Consider the following 22585-nt stretch of genomic DNA (forward strand, 5'->3'; position numbering starts at 1 on the left):
TCTGATTTTTAATCAGGTATTTTTTTGTTGTTGAGTTGTAGGGAATTATTTATACTTATCATGTATATCATCTCACATAGTGTTTTACAGGGTAATTAAGTCCTCACAATACAGGGATGGACACAAGTTAACGTGTATGTGAACAAAACACGCTGATAAAGATAAACGGGTTCAATTGGGGGGAGGAACGTAGAGGCTAGAAACCCTTCACAGGTGCCAAAAAGAAGCAATTTGATCTTCCATTCCTGGGCAGAGTTCCTTCCTTTTTGATCCCCCTTCATGTGAGGTGTGGAGTTATCTCAAGCTTTGCCTCTTTTTCTCAGACCTCAACAACCATACCAAAGACCACTCCAGACAGATCAATGACTTGCTTTAGAGCAGTGTTTCTCAAACTTCCCTCACTTAACGATTTTTTGCCTATTCACATGTCAACATTTTTCTTTAAATCAACCTAATTTTTTAAATTAACCTTAAAAGGAAACTTTAAAACCCATATTGTAAATGGAACACCAGAATCAAGTGCTCTTGCAGCCACAGCTGATTACAAACATGAGATATGCCTTTGTCATGCAGGACATCCCTTGCTGATGATCCTAGTTAAGTATGCCCTAACAGGCAGCCCTATTACATTTGCCAGCATGCTGGGTGGGGATGACTTAGTTACTGCACAGAGTGCTGCTCAACGGAGTTTGTACTTGGGCACAGGTTGTGCCCAGAGAGAAGTGGGCTGATGGTGACACTACCATCTTGAATGGTTTTCTATACTTTGGGAAACAGTGCTTTAGCCTGGAGAACAATTCTCTAGATTTTATTCTTGGGGACAAAAGTCATAGATTCCCCTAGGATATGCTCTGTATATGTGAGGGTAATGAAAAGGGGAATAGGCACCCAAATGACTCAGCTAAAGGTAATTCTTTAATTCTGTAGTTCTCAAACTTTGGGTCTCAGGAATGCTTTATATCCTTAAAAATTATTGAAACTGCAAAGAGCTTTTGTTTATGTGGGTTTTAGCCAGCAACATTTACCACATTGGAAATCAAAACTGAGAAAATGTAAACATATTCATTAATTCACTTCAAATAATAATAAAGTATATGTTAACAAATAAATACTTTTATGAAAAAACATTTTTCAAAATGAGTGGCTGTTTATATTCTTGTAAATCTAATAACTGGCTTGTTGGTACTCAGCTGTATTCTCATATCTGTTTTTGCTTTCAGTCTTTTGCAACATCACATAGCCTCAAGAAAACTTCACTGTACACTCATGAAAAAGTGAGTGAAAAAGCCAAATAATGTTTAATTGTTAGGAAAAGTTTTGACATCATAGATTTTCTGAAAGGGTCTTGACCACTTTCAGATCACATTTGAAAACAGCTTTAATTCATTTAGAGGTAGCATGGTGTAGAAATTTAGAGGGTACATCCTAGAGCCAAACTGTCCTAGTTCTGCCATGGTTATTATCTGTGTGGCTTTGGCCAACTAATTGAACTGCTTTGTACCCTAGTTTTCTTATCTGTGAAAATCATAAGGTGATAGAAAACATAAGAATATATAACTATGAAATTAGGAAAATAAAATGGAATCTTGAAAAAGAGGTACATATAGGTGCTAATCTTGTATTTCTTGGTTTATATGTAAATTGAGCATTTCTGGTATGTTCATCAGCCATTTGTTTTCTTCTTTTGACTCATCTATTAAGTTATGTTCTTATTTTCTGTTGAGTAGTTCATCTTGCTACTAATTTCAGCTCTTTATATAGTATACATATCAATTTCTTGATTATTTTATGCCTTACAATTTAATTTTCTCCAAATCCATAATTTATCTTTAATTTGTGGTGCATTTTTTCATGAAGGTTTTAATTTGTATGTGTCCAAGTCTTCCTCCACGGTGTCTTGGTTTCATATCCTGTCACTCCTAGATCAAAACTAGTCTACTTTATACTTTAATTCTTAATATTTAGTGACATTAATAACTAAGAATTTATTTTGGAGTATGATGTAAAGAGGGGATCTAATTTTCTTTTCTTAAGAATGGGTAGCTAATTGCTTCAACATCATTTCTTGAATATCTCATCAATTTCATTAGAATATGTCCTTTATAATACACTGCTTTGTTATAACCACATCGATCTAGTTTTGAACTGCAGTATTCCCATACATTGTTTGGAATATGTTTTTTCCATACAGTATGTTTCTTCCAATATCCACAACATACATTTAAAAACACTTTAGCTTCATAGTAAATTTTAGTGTGTGGTATGAAAAGCTCTCCCTCATTCTCTTTTCTCATAATTCTGAACTTTTCATTAATTCATTTCACAAGATAAAATTTAGAATGAACTTGTCAAATACAACCCTCACTTCCCCAAAGTTGTGCCTGTGATTGGAACTGCATTACTTTTATTTATTAATTTGGAAGCACTGTCCTCCTTTACAATATTAAGTAATCCCATCCAGGAAATTAAATGGCTATTAATTTAGTCAAATTGCTTTATGTCCTTCAGTACATTTTATAATGCTCCCAATACAGGTCTTGATACTTCTTTATAGAAATACTGTAAGATATTCTGTAAAGATCTGTCTGTGATTATCAACATCAGGATAAAAACCATAAGGCAGATATAAATCTATGACTGTGAATTTTCTTCTGCACAATATTTTTGTCTTGCCTCATCATGAAAAACAGATTACTTAAAATTTACATGGTGGACAGAATGCATCAAAAATTAAATTTTGTACTAACATGGCTGAACTATTTATCTGTTATACTTTTCATTAAATTTCTCTCCCTAAGCAAAATAAAGTGTTTGAGTATGTAGACTCAACTCCTCTTTTGGGTCATAGGAGAAAAGCAGTGAGAAATAGGCTCCCCAATTCTAACGTATTGAATCTCAATCATGTGCATCAGAATCACTCACAGGTCTTATTAAATCAGAATTTACATTCTAACAATTTCCCAGGTAATGCTGATGTTGTTGGTCCATTGACTACACTTCGAGAACTACCGTTCTAACGCAGTAACTTTGGGAGAGAACGTCTAGTAGCCTTACAGAGATGGATGCAGGAGGGGATGGTACAGAGGACATTATGTCAGATATTTGATCCCAGTAATTACTTTTGGCATTATGTTTCTTTAAAGTTATGATTTTTTCCCTTTGGATTTAGATTTTATTCATATTCCATGTGTTTTCATATGAAGTGTTCTAGTTTTTAAATTTGTATACAATTTATAATTTCAACTTTGACTTCTGCTATGACCTAACAATTATGTAGTGTTAAAATTAATAAGTTTTTTACATTCTTTGCTTGTTCATTCACGCATCAAATATTTACTGAGAATCAACTATGAGCCAAATAGCTGGGATATATCAGTAAGCAAAAGAGACAATTCCTATTGTTATGGAGCTTACCTCAGTGGGCAGGAGATAGCCAATAAACAGTAAATGTAGTTTATAATTTAGTAAGTAAATTGTAAAGCATGCTAGAAGATGACAAGTGTCACAGGTAAAACAACAGAGCATAGAAAGGGGAATCATGGATGGAGGTAGAAGGGATGCAATTTTTAATGTGGGGTGATCAAATTACACCCCAATGAAAAGGTGACATTTGAGCAAGGATTTAAAGGAGGTGAAGGAGTTAGCCAAGTGGATATATAGCAGAATGCCGAGTAAATAGCTCGTGCAAGAGCCCTCAAGTAGTAGCCTGTCCAGAGTATTTGAAGAACAAGGAGGCAATTGGAGCAAGGAAGGGTGGAGAATTGGAGATGATATAGAGGACCCAGTTCAAACACAGCTTTTGTAGGTCATTGTTACAACTTCTGATTTCACTTTAAGTGAAATAGGGGGCTACTGAAAAGTTCTGAGCAGATGAGTGACACAGTATGATTTATTTTTAAAACCATCACTAGATGTTAGGTGAAATAAGTGAAGGATAAAGAGGTACAAACTTCCAGTTGTAAATTAAATAAGTCACAGCAATGAAAAGTACATCATAGGGAATATAGTAATATTGTAATAGCTTTGTATGGTGGCAGACAGTAACTACACTTACTATAGTGAGCATTTTGTATGTATAATTGTTGAATCACAATTGTATGACAGATACTAACATGATATTGTATGTCAACTATTCTTCAATTAAGAAATAATTTTAAAAAAGCATTACTACCTGCCCTGTTGAGCACAGACTATAGGAAGCAAGGTAGAACCAGAGAGATCAAGTAGGCAACTGAGCTATAGTCCAGATGAGGGACTGAGTGGCTTGAGTCAGGATGGTGGCAGTGAAGGAAATGAGAAGTGGCCAGATTCTGATTCTATTTCAAAAGTTGAGCTCACAATTTCTTGAGAATGGATGTGTGTGTTAAAGAGGAAAGTCAAGGACACTCCAAAGTTTTTTTTTTAAATGACTGAAATATCGTTGATATACAATTTTATATTGGTTTTAAATATACAACACAGTGGTTCAATAGTTACCCATTTTGTTAAATCCTCACCCTTTCTACTGCAGTTACTATCTGTCAACATAGAATGATGTTAACAATTCTTAAGTTTTTAGCCTCAGCAATGTGAAGGATGGAGCTGGCATAAGTGAAATGAGAATGACAACTGAACAACAGGTTGTTGAAGATAAGGAATTTGGTTTGGACGGTAAGTTTCAGATGTCCACTTGACATTCAAATGGAGATGTTGAGTAGGCTATTATATATGGGAAACTGGATTTCAGGAGAGAAGTCAAGGCAAGATATAATTTAGGCATGAACAGGAGGAAAGGGACAATGATGTCTAGTTTCTAAAAAAAAAAATCATTAGCAATATCATTTAGAACAAAGTCTTTGAGAAGTCAGGATCCTTTTGTTCAAAGTTAGCCTTACTTACAAGGTGTGTGATTATCCAGTTATTTTACCTCTCAATTTTCTCACTGCAAAAAGCAAATAATATATGAGGTTCTTGTGAGGATTAAACAAACTAATGAAAGTAAAACACTTATTTTACCCCTAGCATAGTAAACTCTCAATGAATGTGAGCTTTTAGTATTTACTGATAGGAAACATTCAGAGGTCACCTAAATTGAAGGGCAAGGTAATGGGCTCAATTTTGTATGTTGCAAAGATGCATCTGAAGCGTACCTGTGGAGGTGTTAGATAAGTAAGGAGTTGGATATTCAGGCATGTAACTCAGAAAAAAGACCTGGGCTGGATAGTAATATACACAGAAGACACCGGAGTGGATTAGAGTGCCTGGAAAGAAAATAGTTAAGAATGACTCCTGTAATTCAGGTAGAATTTAGATGACATAAAATTCACCATTTTAGTATACAATTCAGTGGCTTCCAATGCATTCATGGTGCTTGCAACCATCATCACTTCTAAGTTTGAGTATTTGTACCACTCAACAAACCCCATATCCATTAAGCAGTAACTCCTCAATCCTACCTCTGCCTAGCCTCTGGCAACTACTAACCTGTTTTCTATCTTTATGGATTTGCCTATTTGACATTTCACATAAATGGAATCACGTAAGTGACTTTTTCTGTCTGGATTTTTTTGCTTAGCATGTTCTTCAAGGTTGATCCATGTTGTATCATGCATCACCATTTTATTCCTATTTACAGTTGAATAATGTATAGGTATACCACAATTTGTTTATCCATCTATTGATGGACATTTCTTTCTACTTTTTGGTTATTGTTTAGCTGTAAACATTCACTTGAAACTTTGTTTGAATACCCATTTTCAGTTCTTAAATATGTATTTAGGAGTAGCACTGCTGGTTCATACGGTAGTTCAAAATAAGTTCTTGAAGAATCCTCAAACTGTTTTCCACAATGGCTGCACTATTTTACATTCCCACTAGCAATTTATGAGGGTTCTAATTTTTCCACATCCTTACCAACACTTGTTTTTGAATTATAGTCATCCTAGTGGGTATGAAGTGCTATCTCATGTAGTTTTTAAATTTTTTTTAATTAAAATTTTTATTTTGGTATCATTAATCTCCAATTACATGAGGATTATCTCATGTAGTTTTGATTTGCATATCCTTAATGACTTAAGATGTTGAGGATCTTTTAGTGTTTGCTAGCCATTGGAATATCTTCCTTGAAAAATGTCTAAGTCATTATCTATTAAAAAATTTTTTTTTATTGATGACTTATAAGATTTATTTATTCTAGACAAGAGAACCTTAACAGATAATGATTTGCAAGTATTTTTTTCAGATTCAGTGGGCCCTTTTTCCTTGATAATATTATTTGATGTACAAAGGTTTTAAATTAAGTCCAGAATTTACCTGTTTTCATTTTGTTATTTGTGATGTCTCATCTAAGAATCTATTGCTAAACCCCGTCATGTAGTCCTACCCCAATAATTTTTTTCAGATTTGTATAGTTTTGTTGTTACATTTAAGTCTGATTCATCTTGAGTTAAATGTTATATGGAGTGAGGTAATAGTCAAAATTCATTCCTTTGCCATGTAGATATCTGGTTTTCTCAGCGTTTACTGAAAATGCTATTTTTTCCCCACTGAGCTGTCTGGACATCTTTGTCAAAAATCAATTGACCACATAAATATGGGTTTATTTCTGTGCTCTTAATTCTATTACATTTACTTATCAAAACTTCTGCCAGTTCCACACTGTTTTGATCACTGTAGCTCTATAAGTAGCTTTGAAATCAGGACATATGAGTCTTTTACTGTTCTTGTAGTTGTTTTAAATCATGCAGGAAAAAAAAAGTTACCAACAAAAATGCATTAACACAAACTTTTATATTTACTTACATAGCTAATTTTTTATTTCTCTGTGTGGATTCAAGTTACTGTCCTTTCATTTCAGGCTTAAGGAATTCCTTTAGTATTTCTTGCAGGATGGGTCTACTAGTGACAAACTCTCTTCAGTTGTTATCTTGAGAATGTCTTAATTTTTCCTTCATAGTTTTGCTGGATATAGAATTTAGCTGACATTTTTCTTTCAGTACTTTGAATATATCACTGCACTGCCCCCTAGCTTCCATAGTTTCTGGTGAGAAATCAGCTGTTAATCTTATTGAGGTTCCCTTGTGTGTGAATACTTGCTTCTCTCTTACTGCTTTCAGGATTCTTTGCCATTGAATTTTGACCATTTAGATTACAACCTGTCTTGGTGTGTCTCTTCATCTTTACCTTTCTTTGAGCTTCTTGGGCATCTAGACTCATCTCTCTCATCAGTAATGGTCAAAGTTCTTGACCATTATTTCTTCAAATATTCTTTCTGTTCCATTCTCTCTACTTTCTTTCTGGGACCCCCATTAAGCACATATTGGTATTCTCAATATTGTTCCATAGGCTCTTAGGTGCTGTTCATTTTTCATTCTTTTTCCTTTCTACTCCTCAGACTGAGTTATCTTACTTGATGTATCTTGAAGTCTGCTGATTCTTTCTTTTGACTGCTCACATCTGCTGTTGAATCCCTCTAGTGAATTTTGTCTGTTTTGTACTTTTTAACTCCAGAATTTCGATTTGGTTCTTTTTACACATTCAATCTCCATATTAATATTCTCTGGTGAGATAAGGCTCTCCTGATCTGCTTTAGTTCTTCCACTATACTCAATGGAAAGTCTTTGTGTAGTAAGTCCAACATTTGTCCTTCCAGGGAAGTTTTTTTTCCCTGTATATGGGCAATAGTATCTTTTTTGCCTGCCATGTAGTATTTTGTTGAAGACTAGACATATTGATTACTATAATGTTGTAAGTCTGGGAATAAGATTCTCTTTCCATTCTAGTTTTTTGTTGTTGAGGGTTGTGGTTGCTGTTTATTTCAATGACTTTTCTGAACTAAGTTTGTACAGTTTGTATCCCTTGTGTGTGGCCACTATAGTCTCTGTTCTGTTTGCTTAATGGTCAGTTAGTGATTCAAGAGATATTTTCTTAAATGTCTAGAACAAAAAAATGAAAAAAAAACTTCCAGTTTTTTTCTAGTGGGCTCTGTGTTTGTGTTGGGTCATGGTTTTAACAGTCTGGTGGCAATTTACAAATCCATTTTAGGCTTCATTTCCTATTTGTGCAGACCCTGAGTTAACCAAAGGTGAGATTTTAGGGTCTTTTTCTGAGCATTTGGCCCACCCATGGATGTGCATGTAGCTTTTTAGATTCCCAGGAATATGTGGGGGCCTTATTCAAACAATTTATGCTCCAAAGCATATCACTCAGCCTTCCCTCCCAGGCTTTTTGGTGTGTCTATTGTTTGCCCCAATTATTAGTCCTTTCGCCAGGTGGCAGCAGATAAACCACCTTTGTATGTTTTTGACAAATGTCCCCTGAGCAGTCACCTCTGATATGGGAGAGTTCTGAGTTGGCAAAATAAGGGAAAGCCCTTTGTGCCAGTCTTTCAGGGAGCTACCAGACAGGTCCAAATAAACCACCATAATTCTTTGAGAAGATCCATTCTGCTCCCTCTAGCACCAGTAATTTATACTAGAAATACAGGTTGTTGTCTTCAAAACTGTCACGAACTAGGGATGAGGAAATGGGCCCAGGATAAGTTTAAATGACACAAAGCTCTCCTAGTGAGATTCAACCACCTTTTTCTTGCTTAAATGCTTGCATGGTTACTAAACCTTTGACTAGTTTCCAGAGAAAACAGAAACTTGATTCTGATAATTGTGAAGATTTATTTGCTGTTTATGTGGAGGGACAGGTCCTTGGGAGTTCCCTACTTGACATTTTTGCTGATGTCATTTCCAAGGGACTGATTCTTGAAGAACCTCAACATTTGGTAGTGGAGTAGAGGAGGATGAGTCTGCAAAAATGAGAGGAGCTGTCAGAAAGGCAGGAAGAAAACAAGGAATGTGATACATCACAGAAGCCAAGATAGAAGGGTTATGCAAAGAGAGTAGTTATCATTGTCAATATTCTAAGATCAAGTAGGAAAAAGACTGAAAAATGTTCAGTGGACATAGGTACATAGGAGTCTTTTGTGACCATTAACACTATTTTTCACTGGGGTGATACTGGTTTTTTGAACAGTAGTTCTTAAATGTGAGGTTATCCTACACATTGTGGTATGTTAGGCATCCCTAACCCAAGACAACTAAACAGAAGTAGCACCTTTTACTCTCAATCATAACCAAAAATAAACAAGTAAAAATAATACTGCCACACATTTCCAGATTCCGCTTGGAGAATTAGCATTATCTTTTGCAGAACCACTGCATTAGGAAAATTTATTTTGGTTATGCCATGGGGGCAGATGTCTAATTACAGTGACCTGAAATATGAATTCAGAAGAATCAAACACATGAGGTGCCAAAGAGAAGTCTTACTGGAAGTTTGGCTCAAGTGAGGAACTGTGGCAGAGCAGTGACAGGTCAAAGAAGGTTTCTTTTTTTTTACCTAAAATTCCAACATGTTTGAAAACCAATGTAAAGGACCCAGATGAAAGGGAGAGTTTCCGTATACAAAGGATCCAGTATACAAAGGAAGAAATAGTAGATAGTGCAAAGTAATGGAAATGGTGGAAAGAAAGCATATGCAAAGAAAATGGCCCTGAGAAGAGGCATAATTCTTGTTTTGAAAGTGACCTTAGGACAACACAGTAGCATCCTACCTAGTTTCCCTGCTACCTTTCTTGCCATTGAGACTATTCCCAACAGAATAGCCAGTGCCACTTCTCTGCTCATAACTCTCCAATGGTTTCACATCTCACTCAGAATAAAAGTCAACTTACAATGGCCTATTAGCTCCTTTGTGATCTGATCCTTTACCTCCTCCTTTAACTTGTTTGGTCTCATTTCCTAATACATTCCCCCTCAGTCACTTCATTTCACCCATGCAGCTTTCCTTTTTGTTCTTGAACCCACTAGTAATATTTCTGCCTCAGGACATTTGCTCTTGCTGTTCCCCTTACCAGAACACTCCTCACCAGATATCCATATAGCTTAGTCCCCAGTCACCTTCAGTCTTTGGTCAAATGTGACCTGCTCAATGACCACTCTTGAAAATATTACTCCTTAATCCAGTACTTCCTATCATCCTCCACTCTTCTCCACAGTATTTACTACTTGCTAAATTACCGTGTCTTTTACTTATGCCTGCTGTTTCCATTAAGCATAACTCTAAGAAGGTAGAGATTTATGCTTGTATTGTTCATTGACTTATTTCCAGCACATTGTGGGTACTCAATAAATTGCTGAGTAAATAGGAAAAAGTTGAGTATAGGCAGTTTGCATATTTGTAAGCAGGAAAACATTTCCACTTAGGGCTTCAGTATAGGAGGAAGGAGGTAATGTCATCTTGATCTTAGGAATGTGAAGGAGAGATAGTAAAGTGAGGGAGACAGAAGTTTGAAAAACTTCGTTGGAGTGGGTGAGAAAGTTGAAGAGAGAAATGTAAGATTGCCTGGCTGTAATGTGGTTTCATTTGATTTTGGTGATCATGAGATTTTCGTGGAATCAGTCTATGCTATTGTTTAACAGTCTTCTGCAGTGTGCAGTTATGCAGAGATACTGAGAAAGTGAATAGTTGGGTTAATTCAGGCTGTTTTACCAGACAGAGGCAAAGGGTTTAGGATACAGTTCTCAAACTTGGCTTCACTTTAGTATCTTATCATTTGGAGGAACTTCATAAAATGGTCAGTTTGTAAATTCAGAACTTACCTCTACTACCAATACATGAATCAATAAAGATCCCAGGATTTGCTGATTATTGACATTATCATTCCTGCTTAGAAGGATATACCATACTGATACTGTGCTGTCCTGGAAGTTTCTATACTCCTTTTCTAGTAACATTTTTTGTTAAAGTTTTCCTGTTTTTTTTTCCCCACATAACTGAGTGAAAGCCTCATATCACAACTTGGAGAACACAAAGAGTTTCCTCTTAGTTATGTAATAGTTAATTAAAAAATAAACTCCAGAAGGGCAGAGACCAAGTGAATTTGCTTAATACTATGTTCCTAAGAGATGTTACACAGCTCAATATGCTTTTCTTGAATGAATGAATGATAACCACCAGTAGTGGAGCATGTATGTGCCAGGTGCTCCTAGATTATTTATAAAACTTCACTTACTTTTGACAAACAGCCTTGTGCCCTATTAAGCCAAACAGAGATGAGGAAGCATAAGCTCTAGTCTCTGAGACTTTAGTGATTTGCCCAAGGTCACACTGCTAGTCAGTCAATAATGTAGCCAGAGCTCTACATTATGTCATTTTGATTTCAAAACCCATCCTTTTTTTTTTTTTTGAGAGGGCATCTCTCATATTTATTGATCAAATGGTTGTTGACATCAAAACCCATGCTTTTAATCATGACACTATGCCAAGTTTGAAAGGAAGGTAAGGATAAAGGAAAAAAAAAAAAAGAGAAATCAATGAGGTAGGTAAAAATTTCAGCAAAACCTTATAAACTCCTTTTTACAATCAGAGGCTTAAGGACTTCACTTTTTCTTCATCTACCCACTCACAGGATCACATTAAATCATGCTCACATATAGCCTGAGGGCTGAAAGTTCTCTCCTTCTATTAGTTGATATGAATTAATCTACTGGTTGCAATATGAATCTTTTGCTCATTTAGAAGCTTGAGATCTCCCATTAGAAAGAAATTTTAAGTAATCTGTTTAAGATTCACTATACATATGCAAATTTATATAAATTTCAAATGTCATCATCTAGTACAGTATTTTATCCATATTAGGAATCACCCAGCTTTTCCCTTTTTTTGTGACACCAGAACTGGATTTATAATTCTATCATTCTTTAGAAAGCAGGCAGAAAGGAATCATATGCCTTTTGCTTTTGAAAATTACAATACTTTACTTTGTACATATTTTTGTAGGCAAATGTAGGATAAAGTGAAGGTTCCTGTGGCCAGTATTTTCACCTGGCCCTGGTTGGCTAGCTCACTACACACGTGTGGGCAATACAATGTTATCAACTCTATATAAAGAGCTCCACCCAGTGTTCTGGGAGACATGGTGGCATGACTTCAAGGCTGCAGGAGAGCAGAGATGAGACTGGAGTGGTGGCAGCACCGAGGACAGAGACTGGGATGGCTGCAGTGGTAGAGGCCTAGAGGCAGAGACCAGCTTGCTGCATGCAGACTCGCTCTGAGTGGATGGGAATCTAGTGATTGACTTGCCACTGTGTAAATAAACTTGGGTATAACCCTTTCTCCCCAAGGATGTTCTTCTGTCATTTCTTTGGTCACACTGAATCCATAGTGAACTTGTCCGGGGCTGAAACCCATTGGCAAGACAGTATCTTTTCATTCAATAAGTATTTATCTGATACATCACACAGAGCTAACATTCTAATGGGAGACAGCCACTCAACAAAAATGTATAACAGATTTATATGGCAAATGGTGTTAAGAAAAATAGGGTAAGGGAGAGAGAGTGGGGGAGTGCTGAGCTGTCATGGGAAAGACCTTTCTGATGAGGTGAGATCTGAGCAAGGAACTAAAGAAATAGGTACCAAGTAGGTAATAAGGGGAGGAAAATTCCAGATAAAAAGGATAATGGAGAAAAAGGAAGGATAATGAGCAAGAGAAAAAAAACATTGGATATAAAACCAGAGGTAATGTGGGTAGGGGCAGTTTACACAGGACCTTGTAGACCATGGTAAGAATTCTGGCTTTTATTTTGAGTGAGATGGGGAGCCACTGGTGGGTTTTAAGATAGGAATGATACTGGCTTTTAAAGAGATCTCTCGGACTGTGCTGAGTGCATAAAACCATGTGGAGGCAAGTACAGAATAGGAGATCAGTTAGGGGGTCCTTTGCAATGGTCCAGGTGTAAGAAGATGGAGGTAGTGAGCAGACATCAGATTCTGGGCATATTCTGAAGATAATACTGCTGGGATTTGCAGATGGAGCAGATATGAAGTATTAAACAATCAAGGATGAATGAAATTGAATTGGTAATCAAAAACTACCTAAGAACAAATCCCTGGACCAGATGGATTAACAGCTGAATTTTATCAAACATTTAAAGAAGAGCTAATACCCATCGTCCTTAAGTATTCCAAAAAGTAGGAAGGAACACTTCTAAACCCATTCTATGAGGCCATCATCACTCTAATACCAAAACCAGACAAGGACACCACAAAGAAGAAAATTATAGACCAATATCCCTAATGAACATAGATGCAAAAATCCTCAACAAAATATCAGCAAACCAAATTCAAAAAAACATCAAAAAGATCATCCATCACAAGTGGAATTTACTCCAGGATGAGAGGATGGTACAATATTTGAAAATCAATCAACATCATACACCACATCAACAAAAAGGACAAAAATCACACGATCATCTCAATAGATGCTGAAAAAACATTTGACAAAATTCAAAAGCCATTCATGATAAAAACTCTCAACAAAATGGGTATAGAGTTAAGTACCTCAACATAATAAAGGCCATATACAACAAACCCACAGCCAGCATCATACTTACAGCGAAAAGCTAAAAGCTTTTTTGCTAAGATTGGGAACAAGACAAGGATGCCCACTCTCTCCACTTTTAATGAACATAGTACTGGAGTTCCTAGCCATGGAATCAGACAACACAAAGAAATAAAAGGTATCCAAATTAGTAAGGAGGAAGTTAAGCAGTCACTGCAGATGACATGGTATTTTACACAGAAAACCCTACAGACTCCACCAAAAAACTGTTAGAATAACTGAATTCAGCAAAGTTGGAGGATACAAAATTAATAAACAGAAATCTGTTACATTTCTATACAATCTGTTAGTTTAGATTAGCAGAAAGCAAAATCAGAAAAACAACTCCATTTATGGTTGCATCAAAAAAAAAATACCTAGGAATAAATCTAACCAAGGAGGTGAAAAACTTGTATGTTGAAAACTACAAGACACTCATGTGAGAAATTAAAGACATCAAAAAATGGAAATACATTCCCTCCTCATAGATAGAATTAATATTGTCAAAACGGTCATCTTGCCCAAAGCAATCTACAGATTCAATGCAATCCCCATCAAAATACCAACAGCATTCTTCAACAAGCTAGAACAAATAGTTCTAAAATTCACATGGAACCACAGAAGACCCCTAATAGCCAAAGCAATCCTGAGAAGGAAGAATAAAGCTGGTGGGATTACGCTCGCTGACTTCAAGCTCTACTACAAAGCCACAGTAATCAAGACAATTTGGTACTGACACAAGAACAGACCCACAGACCAGGGGAACAGAATAGAGAGTCCAGATATTAACCCAAACATATATGGTCAATTAATATATGATAAAGGAGCCGTAGATATACAATGGAGAAATGACAGCCTCTTCAACAGCTGGTGTTGGCAAAACTGGACAGCTACATGTAAGAGAATGAAACTGGGTCACTGTCTAACCCCACACACAAAAGTAAATTCGAAATGGATCAAAGACCTGAATGTAAGTCATGAAACCATAAAACTCTTAGAAAAAAACAGAGGCAAAAATCTCTTGGACATAAATATGAGCAACTTCTTCATGAACATATCTCCCGAGGCAAGGGAAACAAAAGCAAAAATGAACAAGTGGGACTGTATCAAGCTGAAAAGTTTTTGTACAGCAAATGACACCATCAACAGAACAAAAAGACATCCTACAGTATGGGAGAATATATTCATAAATGACATATCTGATAAAGGGTTGACATCCAAAATATATAAAGAGCTCATGCACCTTAACAAACAAAAAGCAAATAATCCAATTAAAAAATGGGCAGAGGATCTGAACAGACACTTCTCCGAAGAAGAAATTCAGATGGCCAACAGGCACATGAAAAGATGCTCCTCATCGCTAATCATCAGAGAAATGCAAATTAAAACCACAATGAGGTATCACCTCATACCAGTAAGAATCACCACCATCCAAAAGACAAACAACAACAAATGTTGGTGAGGTTGTGGAGAAGGGGAACCCTCTTACACTGCTGGTGGGAATGTAAATTAGTTCAACCATTGTGGAAAGCAGTATGGAGGTTCCTCAAAAAAGTAAAAATAGAAATACCATTTGACCCAGCAATTCCACTCCTAGGAATTTACCCTAGGAATGCAGCAGCCCAGTTTGTAAAAGACATATGCACCCATATGTTTATCACAGCAATATTTAAAATAGCCAAGCAACCTAAGTGTCCATCAGTAGATGAATGGATAAAGAAAATGTGGTACATATACACAATGGAATATTATATTCAGCCATAAGAAAACAAATCCTACCATTTGCAACAACATGGATGAAGCTAAAGGGTATTATGCTCAGTGAAATAAGCTAGGCGGAGAAAGACAAGCATGATATGATTTCACTGATCAGTGGAGTATAAGCACAAAGAAAAAACTGAAGGAACAAAACAGCAGCAGACTCACAGAACCCAAGAATGGACTAACGGTTACCAAATGGAAAGGGACTGGGGAGGATGGGTGGGAAGGGAGGGATAAGGGGGAAAAAAGCAGCATTACTATTAGCAGACATAATGTGGCTGGGGGCACGGGGAGGACTGTACAACACAGAGGAGACAAGTAGTGATTCTATAGCATCTTACTACACTGATAGACAGTGACTGTAATGGGGTATGTGGGGGGGACTTGATGATGGGGGGAGTCCAGTAAACATAATGTTGCTCATCTAATTGTAGATTAATGATACAAAAAAAAATTGGAGTATATGAATAGACACTTTTCCAAAGAAGAAAATCAGATGACCAACAGGAATATGAAAAGATGCTCCACATCGCTAATCATCAGGGAAATGCAAATTAAAACCACAGTGAGATATCACCGTACATCAGTTAGGATGGCCAATATCAAAAACACAAAAACAACAAATGCTGACAAGGATGCGAAGAAAGGGGAACCCTCCTACACTGCTGGTGGGAATGTAAATTAGTTCAACCATTGTGGAAAGCAATATGGAGGTACCTCAAAAAACTAAAAATAGAAATATCATTTGACCCAGGAATTCCACTCCTAGGAACTGACCCTAAGAAAACAAGTTCCCAGTTTCAAAAAGACATATGCACCCCTATGTTTATTGCAGCACTATTTACAATAGCCAAGATATGGAAGCAACCTAAGTGACTATTAATAGATGAATGGATAAAGAAGGTGTGGTACATATATACAGTGGAATATTATTCAGTTGTAAAAAACACAAATCCTACCATTTGCAACAACATGGATGGAGCTAGAGAGTATTATGTTCAGTTAAATAAGGAAGGCGGAGAATGACAAGTACCAAATGATTTCCCTCATTTGTGGAGTTTAACAACAAAGCAAAACTGAAGGAACAGAACAGCTGCACACTCAGACTCCAAGAAGGGAGCAGTAGGTAGCAAAGGGATTGTGTTGGAGGGTGGGGGCAGAGAAGGGGATTAAAGGGCACTGGAATTAGCAATCATAATATAGGTAGGTGATGGGGAAGGCAGTACAACATAGAAAGAAGTAATGATTCTGTAGCATTGTACTACACTGATGGGCAGTGACTGCAATGGGTGGGGGTGAGGACTTGATAATATGGGTGAATATTGAAACCATAATGTTCATTTGAAAACTTCATAACACTGTATATCAATGATAATTTTATTTAAAAAATAAAGTAACAAAAAAAAAATCAATGATGACTTCAAAATTTTTAGCCTTAACTGGGAGAGTGGAATTGCCCTATGATGAAAAGAGAAGACTTAATCAGAATCTGGGGGGAAACAGGAGTTTGGTTTTGGTTGTATTGTTTGTGATGCCTGTTAGCCATTCAAGCAGTGCTATAAAGTTAAGTGTGAGCTCAGTGTTCAGGGAAATGTATGATACATACATTCAAATGTGGGTTTCATTGAGCCACTGATCTGGATGTGATTGCCTAGGTAGAGAGAACAGAGAGTGGAGAAGCAGTCTAAGTTGTGAGATTTGAATTCGAGGCACTCCAGCATTTTGAGGCTGGAAAATGAGGAAGTAGGAAGGAGACTAAGGAATAGCCATTAAGGAAGAGCAGCAAGAGAGAAATACAGAATGGAATCCTAACAGGCAAGAGTAGGAGCTTCAGGAAGAAGAGTAAGTCATCAACTGTGTCAAATGTTGACAGGTGATATGAGAGGAAAGCTGAGAAGTAAAAATTGGATTTGAGAATATGGAGGCTACTAATGACCTTAAGCAATTTCAGCTGTGTGGGACTCAAGGGAGACAAGGTGGAGATGTGGTTTTTCCATATGGGAGAACAGACCAGAGCAATTTGGTAGTATTTGGAGGGAGATACAGGTCAAGAGGTTATTATTATTTTAAGATGTTAGCTACAAAACACAGTTATAAGTTCACAGAAGTGTCCCAACTGAGAGGAAAAAAATTCACAAGGAAAGTAGACAATTCCAAGAGCAAAATGGAACCCAATGCATGTAAGTTTGTTCTTTGGAATTGTGAGTTTATTCAGTTACTGGAGTGTAGCAGTGGATTCAGATGTAGGAAGGTGGTTAGATGCAATAGTGGGAGTATACAGGAGCTGTTACTGATTTCTACTTCTTTTTAGAGGTAAGAAGCAAGATAATGACTTGTGAGTGGGATGTAGCCTCAGGTTTAGAAGATGTTAAACAGCTAAGAAGGCAGGGTAAATGCATTAAGGAAATTAACCTGAGGGGGTGAGAACACAAGTTCACTTCAGAGTTAGCGTGGCTGTGTCTTCTTCCAGCCAAGTTCAATTGCTCTTATGCAAGCATAGCAAACCAGAATTGTGGTTTAGCCATGTAAAATGGAAGAGAGAAGCAAAGGAATGAAGGTATTTGCAACAGTTAACAATGGATAATGGAACCTCAGGCAATGAGATGCATTTTAAAGTGGGTATAACATTTAGAAGTGTCCTTTAGTAAACTGTTCATTCTCATTATTTGAGGTGATTATGTTCTAGTCACCATGAATGTTAATCTGCTCCTAGGGGAAATTCAGGGTTAAGTTCCTGAGTGACTCTGCTCACATCATTTTCATCAACCCATCAAGACAAAGCTTTGTTTTATGTGTTTCTGCTTAGACACCTTACTTAATACACATTTCTGATTAACATTAACTCATCATGGCCAACAGCACTGTTAAACCTGAATGGAGTTTATCTAGGACAAGTTTTCTCCCCAAGGCACATCAGCCTTCCTGTACTTAGGAATACCAGACAGCACTTCAGCACTATGCTTAGAGGGCACTTAAAACAGCAAAACCAGCAGTGAAAAGCATGAAAAATGTGAAAAACATACTGTGAAGAGCGCATTTGTTTACAGTATGAAAGCTGAAATAATTAAGCTGAGTGTTGCCTAACCTCTGCTGGGAATGTGTCAGGAAGGTTGTATTTTTTGCCATTCTGCTTGTCCATGAATGCCGTCATGTATTGGTTTTAAGGTTACAAGTTAGTGAGTAGGCAATTTGCAAATATAGAAGGTGTTAAGAATGAGGACTGTACATTGCATGGAACTGTTTTCCCCATAGCTCAGCCTAATTTGCTGCTTTTGATCAAATAATATATATCACTTTCAGTGCATGATTATCAAAACAAGAAATTAGTAATACATTTTGTTGCCAGTTTTCAGAGTTTTTGCCTATTCTAATCTGCTGTCTACTGTTTTCAACGTATTTGTTACAAAAGTGTTAGAAATGGCAGATAAGACTAGATTTTTCTCATTTCAGTCAGTGGCAGTTTTCTTAGTTACTGACTATGTAAGTGGACATGAATAGGCTTTTACTGGCCCTCACAAACAGCAATAACCTTAACACTTGGCCGTTGGAGGTGACAAATAAAGTTATTATTTATTTTTTTCAATCAGTTGTAATTTCAGGACCTTTCCCTCACATCATTCAATCTCTTCATTAGGCCTAGCAATCATATAACTTGTTGGATACCAAATAAATCAGTTACTTTTTTTACTGTTTTGGAGGGGTCTTGTTTGTGCTAGTGTGTTTCCTATTTTGCCTTATTCTTCTAAATAGTTGTATGCTGACTTTGTTTACCACAATTATTCTCATTAGATTGCCTTACGAAGTTAAGAGCAGGAAGTAAGGAAAAAACTCAAAAGACCTGAATACCAACCACCACCCTCAGGTCAACCTTAATTTCGTTATACCTGGCTTATTTCCTCCCAATGTGCCACTGTTGCCATTGCAGCAAAATACACGACTCAGTTTGTAACTGTCATTTACCACACCCTATGCCTTTTATTCACACGCTGAAATTTCCAACAGCATTTTCCTTCAACAAACTTGAGCGTGGAAGGAACTAGAAGAGAAAAAAAAAGGGGAAATAAAAAAAGGCGAGGGGGAGGATGGAAAATATTACACAAAGATTAGGCGACTCAACACTTTACCCGGGGAACCCATCCTCGTAAATCCCTCAGTCTGTTCCGGCGATTGAATTCTCTGCCCCACGCGGCGCCCCTTCAACCCCCACTTCACAGCCGCGCGCGCTCGCGGCCTCCTCGCACGCGGCGCAGTGCCCCCTAAGTCCCTCAATTCGCCCGTCCTCGCTCGGCACGCCTGCCTTCGCGAACGCCTGTGGGAGTAACTTACTTCTGAATCGCAAACGGGCGAGCTGCGGGCGGCTCCTGCCAGCCCAAGGCCGGGCGCGCGCTCGGCGTCCGGCAAGGGGCAGCTGCCCAGGGTGGGTTCCGGCTCCAGGGAGCGGGAGGGACGGAGCAGGGGCGCGCCACCCGCCGCCCTGAGGGCTGCTTCCGTCGCGGCTGGGCGAGGGAACTCCTCGGTAACCACCGGCCCGTCGCCGACCAGGGGTTTCCGACCACCTCGCCAGAGCCCGAAGGGGCGGGGGCCGGCGGCCGGAGAGCTCACCCAAGGGCACCCTCCCACCGCCCCGTGCCTCTGAGCGCACGCGCAGCAGCCGCAGCCTCCTTTATAGTCTGCGATGGCTCCTCTCGCGTCCCACCGTCCTCCTCCAGAAAGCGGCTCCCTCCCCGCGCACGCCGGCGTCCCTGGGACTAGCCTGGAGCCGGTCCCCGAACAGGACTATCCCTAAACTGGAAAGTCGGCGGTCTGCCTTGCGCGTGAGGAAAAGCGGCGGCAACCGGAAAGAGAGGACGGTTAGCGAGGAGGCGAGCCAGGCCTCGGAGGAAGAGGAAGGCCGGGGACAGCCGAGGTTTGCCGAAGGCGGCGTTCCCGAGCTGCGCGGGGTGGGGAGGAAGGCAGAGGCTAGGAGAGGAGGGGCGCAGCGGAAACTGCCGAGGTTTTCCGAAGGCCGCAGAGTCCGAATTGCCCGGATGTAGTTGGTGGAGCGGCAGCGGCGGCACCAGCGGCGGCGGCGGCGGCGGCGGCGGCAGGAGGGGGAGAAGGACCAGGCAGCGGCAGCGGCGGGGGGAGGAGGGGAGGAGGCGGCAGAGCAGGAGGAGGAGAAGGCGAAGGAGGCAGTCGCTCTCCGCGGGCCCGAGCCGGACTCGTCTTCTTGCCCCCCTCCCCCCGGTTCGCCGCTGCCGCCGCGTAGTTGGCGCTGCTGCCCGAGCTGAGCGAGCGTGGTGTCGGAGGAGGGAGATGGCCCGGGGTCGCCAGCGCCAGTAACGGGAAGTGCTGAGAGTCGCAGAGGGCGCGCTGGGCCCTGGTGCCGGTGGTGCCGCCCGCCCGCCGCCTGCGCGCCCGCCCGCCCCTCGCGGCCGCTCTCCCCCCTCCCCGACACACGCTCACAGGCCGGGCATTGATGGTAATGTATGCGAGGAAACAGCAGAGACTCAGTGATGGGTAAATCGTCTTTTCATTTCGGGCCCGGCCGCAGCGGTGCGGGGGGCGGCGGCGGCGCGGGTGGAGGTGGGGGGGGCTGTTCCTCCTTATCTGGTGCTGGCCGAGCCGCCATTTTTGTTGTTAACCCTGATCCGGATCGGGCTGGGGAGGAGGAGCCGCGCGGGCGGCGGGCACGAAGTGAGCGCGGCGAGAGCGGAGGGCCGGGTTCGCGGCGTTTGGCGCTCGTTGCCGCCTTCGGGCCGTGTGCGTGTGTGTGCGTGAGTGAGTGTGGGCTCGTCGCCGGTACGTTCGGTAGAACTCCCGCGGGGAGGGGCCCTGAGGGGGGGGTACCCGTTTTCTTCCTCTCCCCGCACCAGATGTCTTATGTCGTTGTCTCTCTTCCTGTTTTTCAGCTGTCACGACCGGAGGGGGGACTCGCAGCCTTACCAGGTACCAGCCGAGGCCGGGGTGGAGGGGGTGGGTGGGGGGACGTTGGGGGAAGGGAGGAACTGCTACTCGAGCGCAGGCTTCAGAAGTCGCTACAGGCCTTTCGGTGCAAGAAATCCGAAACTAGAACCGCAGGGCCCCTTAAAATTTGGTGTTTGGCCCCATTTAGCGCTCTCCAGCAAGGTTTAGTGACTTACTTTGACAGGTGATTGGAGGAAGTTCAGGTTTTTTAGTGAGGAGGGGAAATCATTCTCAGCCATGAAGGACCCGACTTGATTATTTGGGTGTAAAGGAATCGATGGGCTGAGGGGATAGATGACTTCTGAGCCATACTTATTTGTACTATTAGGGAACCACAAATGTAAAGATATTAAAATGAGATGAGAACCCTGGGAATAAACAATTAACTGATTTGCAACTCTTAAGTATGTTGTAAACCACTATTCCTTCCAATCTTAATTTTTGTGTGTGTGCAAATATCTGCCTTACCAGTGAAAGATAAGTGTTCTTGTTTCACTAAGAATTGGGATCTTTGGATACTTGGATAATTCATTCTAACGTAGGTGGTTCTAGGTTCCTTTTTGTTACTTAGTTGCTGCAGGTAAAGTTTTTAGAAACTGTTAGAAGTGGCCCCTGTTCTCAGGATGAAAAATTTCATGAATGCTTGGTAAGTATGAAATGACACCAGAACTACAGTTGGCCTTTGAACTACATGGATTTGAAAGTGTGGGGCCACTTATACACGGATTTTTTTCAATAAGTAATTAGAAGTCTGGAGATTTGCGACAATATGAAAAAACGTGCAGATGAATTGCATAGCCTAGAAATAGTGAAGATGCTAAGAAAAAGCTAGGTGTGTCCTGAATGTGTAAAATTCATGTAAATACTTGTCCATCATTTACTATCATACAATCAGTAGAAGGCTTTATTAAGTTTTTGGGGAGTCAAAAGTTATCCTGGGTATTCCACTGCTGGAGTTGGTGCCCCCTAACCACATGTGCTGTTCAAGGGTCAATTGTAAATACTTTCTACATGTAATCACTTAAAGGATAGGAGAGCAGGTTTCTAAGCCGATAGCTCTATTACTGGCTAGCATGAATTGTTAAAGCTCAAGTTGCAAACCCTAGGTGTCTGGTGTGTAAAACTGTTCATTATCTTTGGATAAGTCAAGGATTAAACCTTACTGAATCCAGCTCTGTAAAAGCATATTAATTACACCTTGTAAAAAACTGTTAAATATGTATTAAAACTAAACCATTATTGTGAGGGAGTTCAGTAAGTTCCATTATGTTACAAGTATTGGCCTACATTTTTATGCCTTCATATTTCTGACAGCCGCAAAAGTAGGTAAGTTGAGGTCTGAAATGCTTTATTTGAATCTAAGAATTAGAGAATCTGATGCTTTTTTGTAGTTTTGCAGTAACGTGCTCACGATATTTTTACTTGTGTCTGTGCATATTCGTTGTAGGGCAAAAATTGATTATGG

The 22585-nt window shown here is 39.5% G+C and overlaps 1 protein-coding gene and 1 long non-coding RNA gene across 8 annotated transcripts in view; one reads left to right on the top strand and one right to left on the bottom strand.

Moving 5' to 3' along the window:
- Nucleotides 1–1044: 1044 nt before the first annotated feature.
- Nucleotides 1045–19775, bottom strand: LOC118925920 (uncharacterized). The gene is made up of 3 exons (XR_008996397.1): nucleotides 19501–19775; nucleotides 19059–19210; nucleotides 1045–8776 (listed from the first exon to the last, which is right to left on the bottom strand). It is a non-coding gene; the product is annotated as an uncharacterized LOC118925920 (long non-coding RNA).
- Nucleotides 19776–19946: 171 nt separating this feature from the next.
- Nucleotides 19947–22585, top strand: part of WAC (WW domain containing adaptor with coiled-coil) — a 96465-nt gene continuing 93826 nt past the window's right edge. For 4 of the 7 annotated variants that reach the window (XR_008996396.1, XM_036912266.2, XM_036912267.2 and 1 more), the window contains exons 1-2: nucleotides 20538–20673; nucleotides 21066–21102. Coding sequence is in view for 3 of the 7 variants with exons in the window: in XM_036912266.2 (XP_036768161.1) it covers nucleotides 20633–20673; nucleotides 21066–21102 (78 nt within the window). In the remaining 4 variants the exon portion in view is untranslated. Of the gene's footprint in view, nucleotides 20081–20537; nucleotides 20674–20786; nucleotides 20956–21065; nucleotides 21103–22585 lie in introns of those variants that run through there. The other 3 variants (XM_036912268.2, XM_036912270.2, XM_036912269.2) reach the window with 3 other exon arrangements.

Source organism: Manis pentadactyla, chromosome 3, assembly GCF_030020395.1.
Source record: "Manis pentadactyla isolate mManPen7 chromosome 3, mManPen7.hap1, whole genome shotgun sequence".
In the NCBI taxonomy this organism is placed as follows: domain Eukaryota; kingdom Metazoa; phylum Chordata; class Mammalia; order Pholidota; family Manidae; genus Manis; species Manis pentadactyla.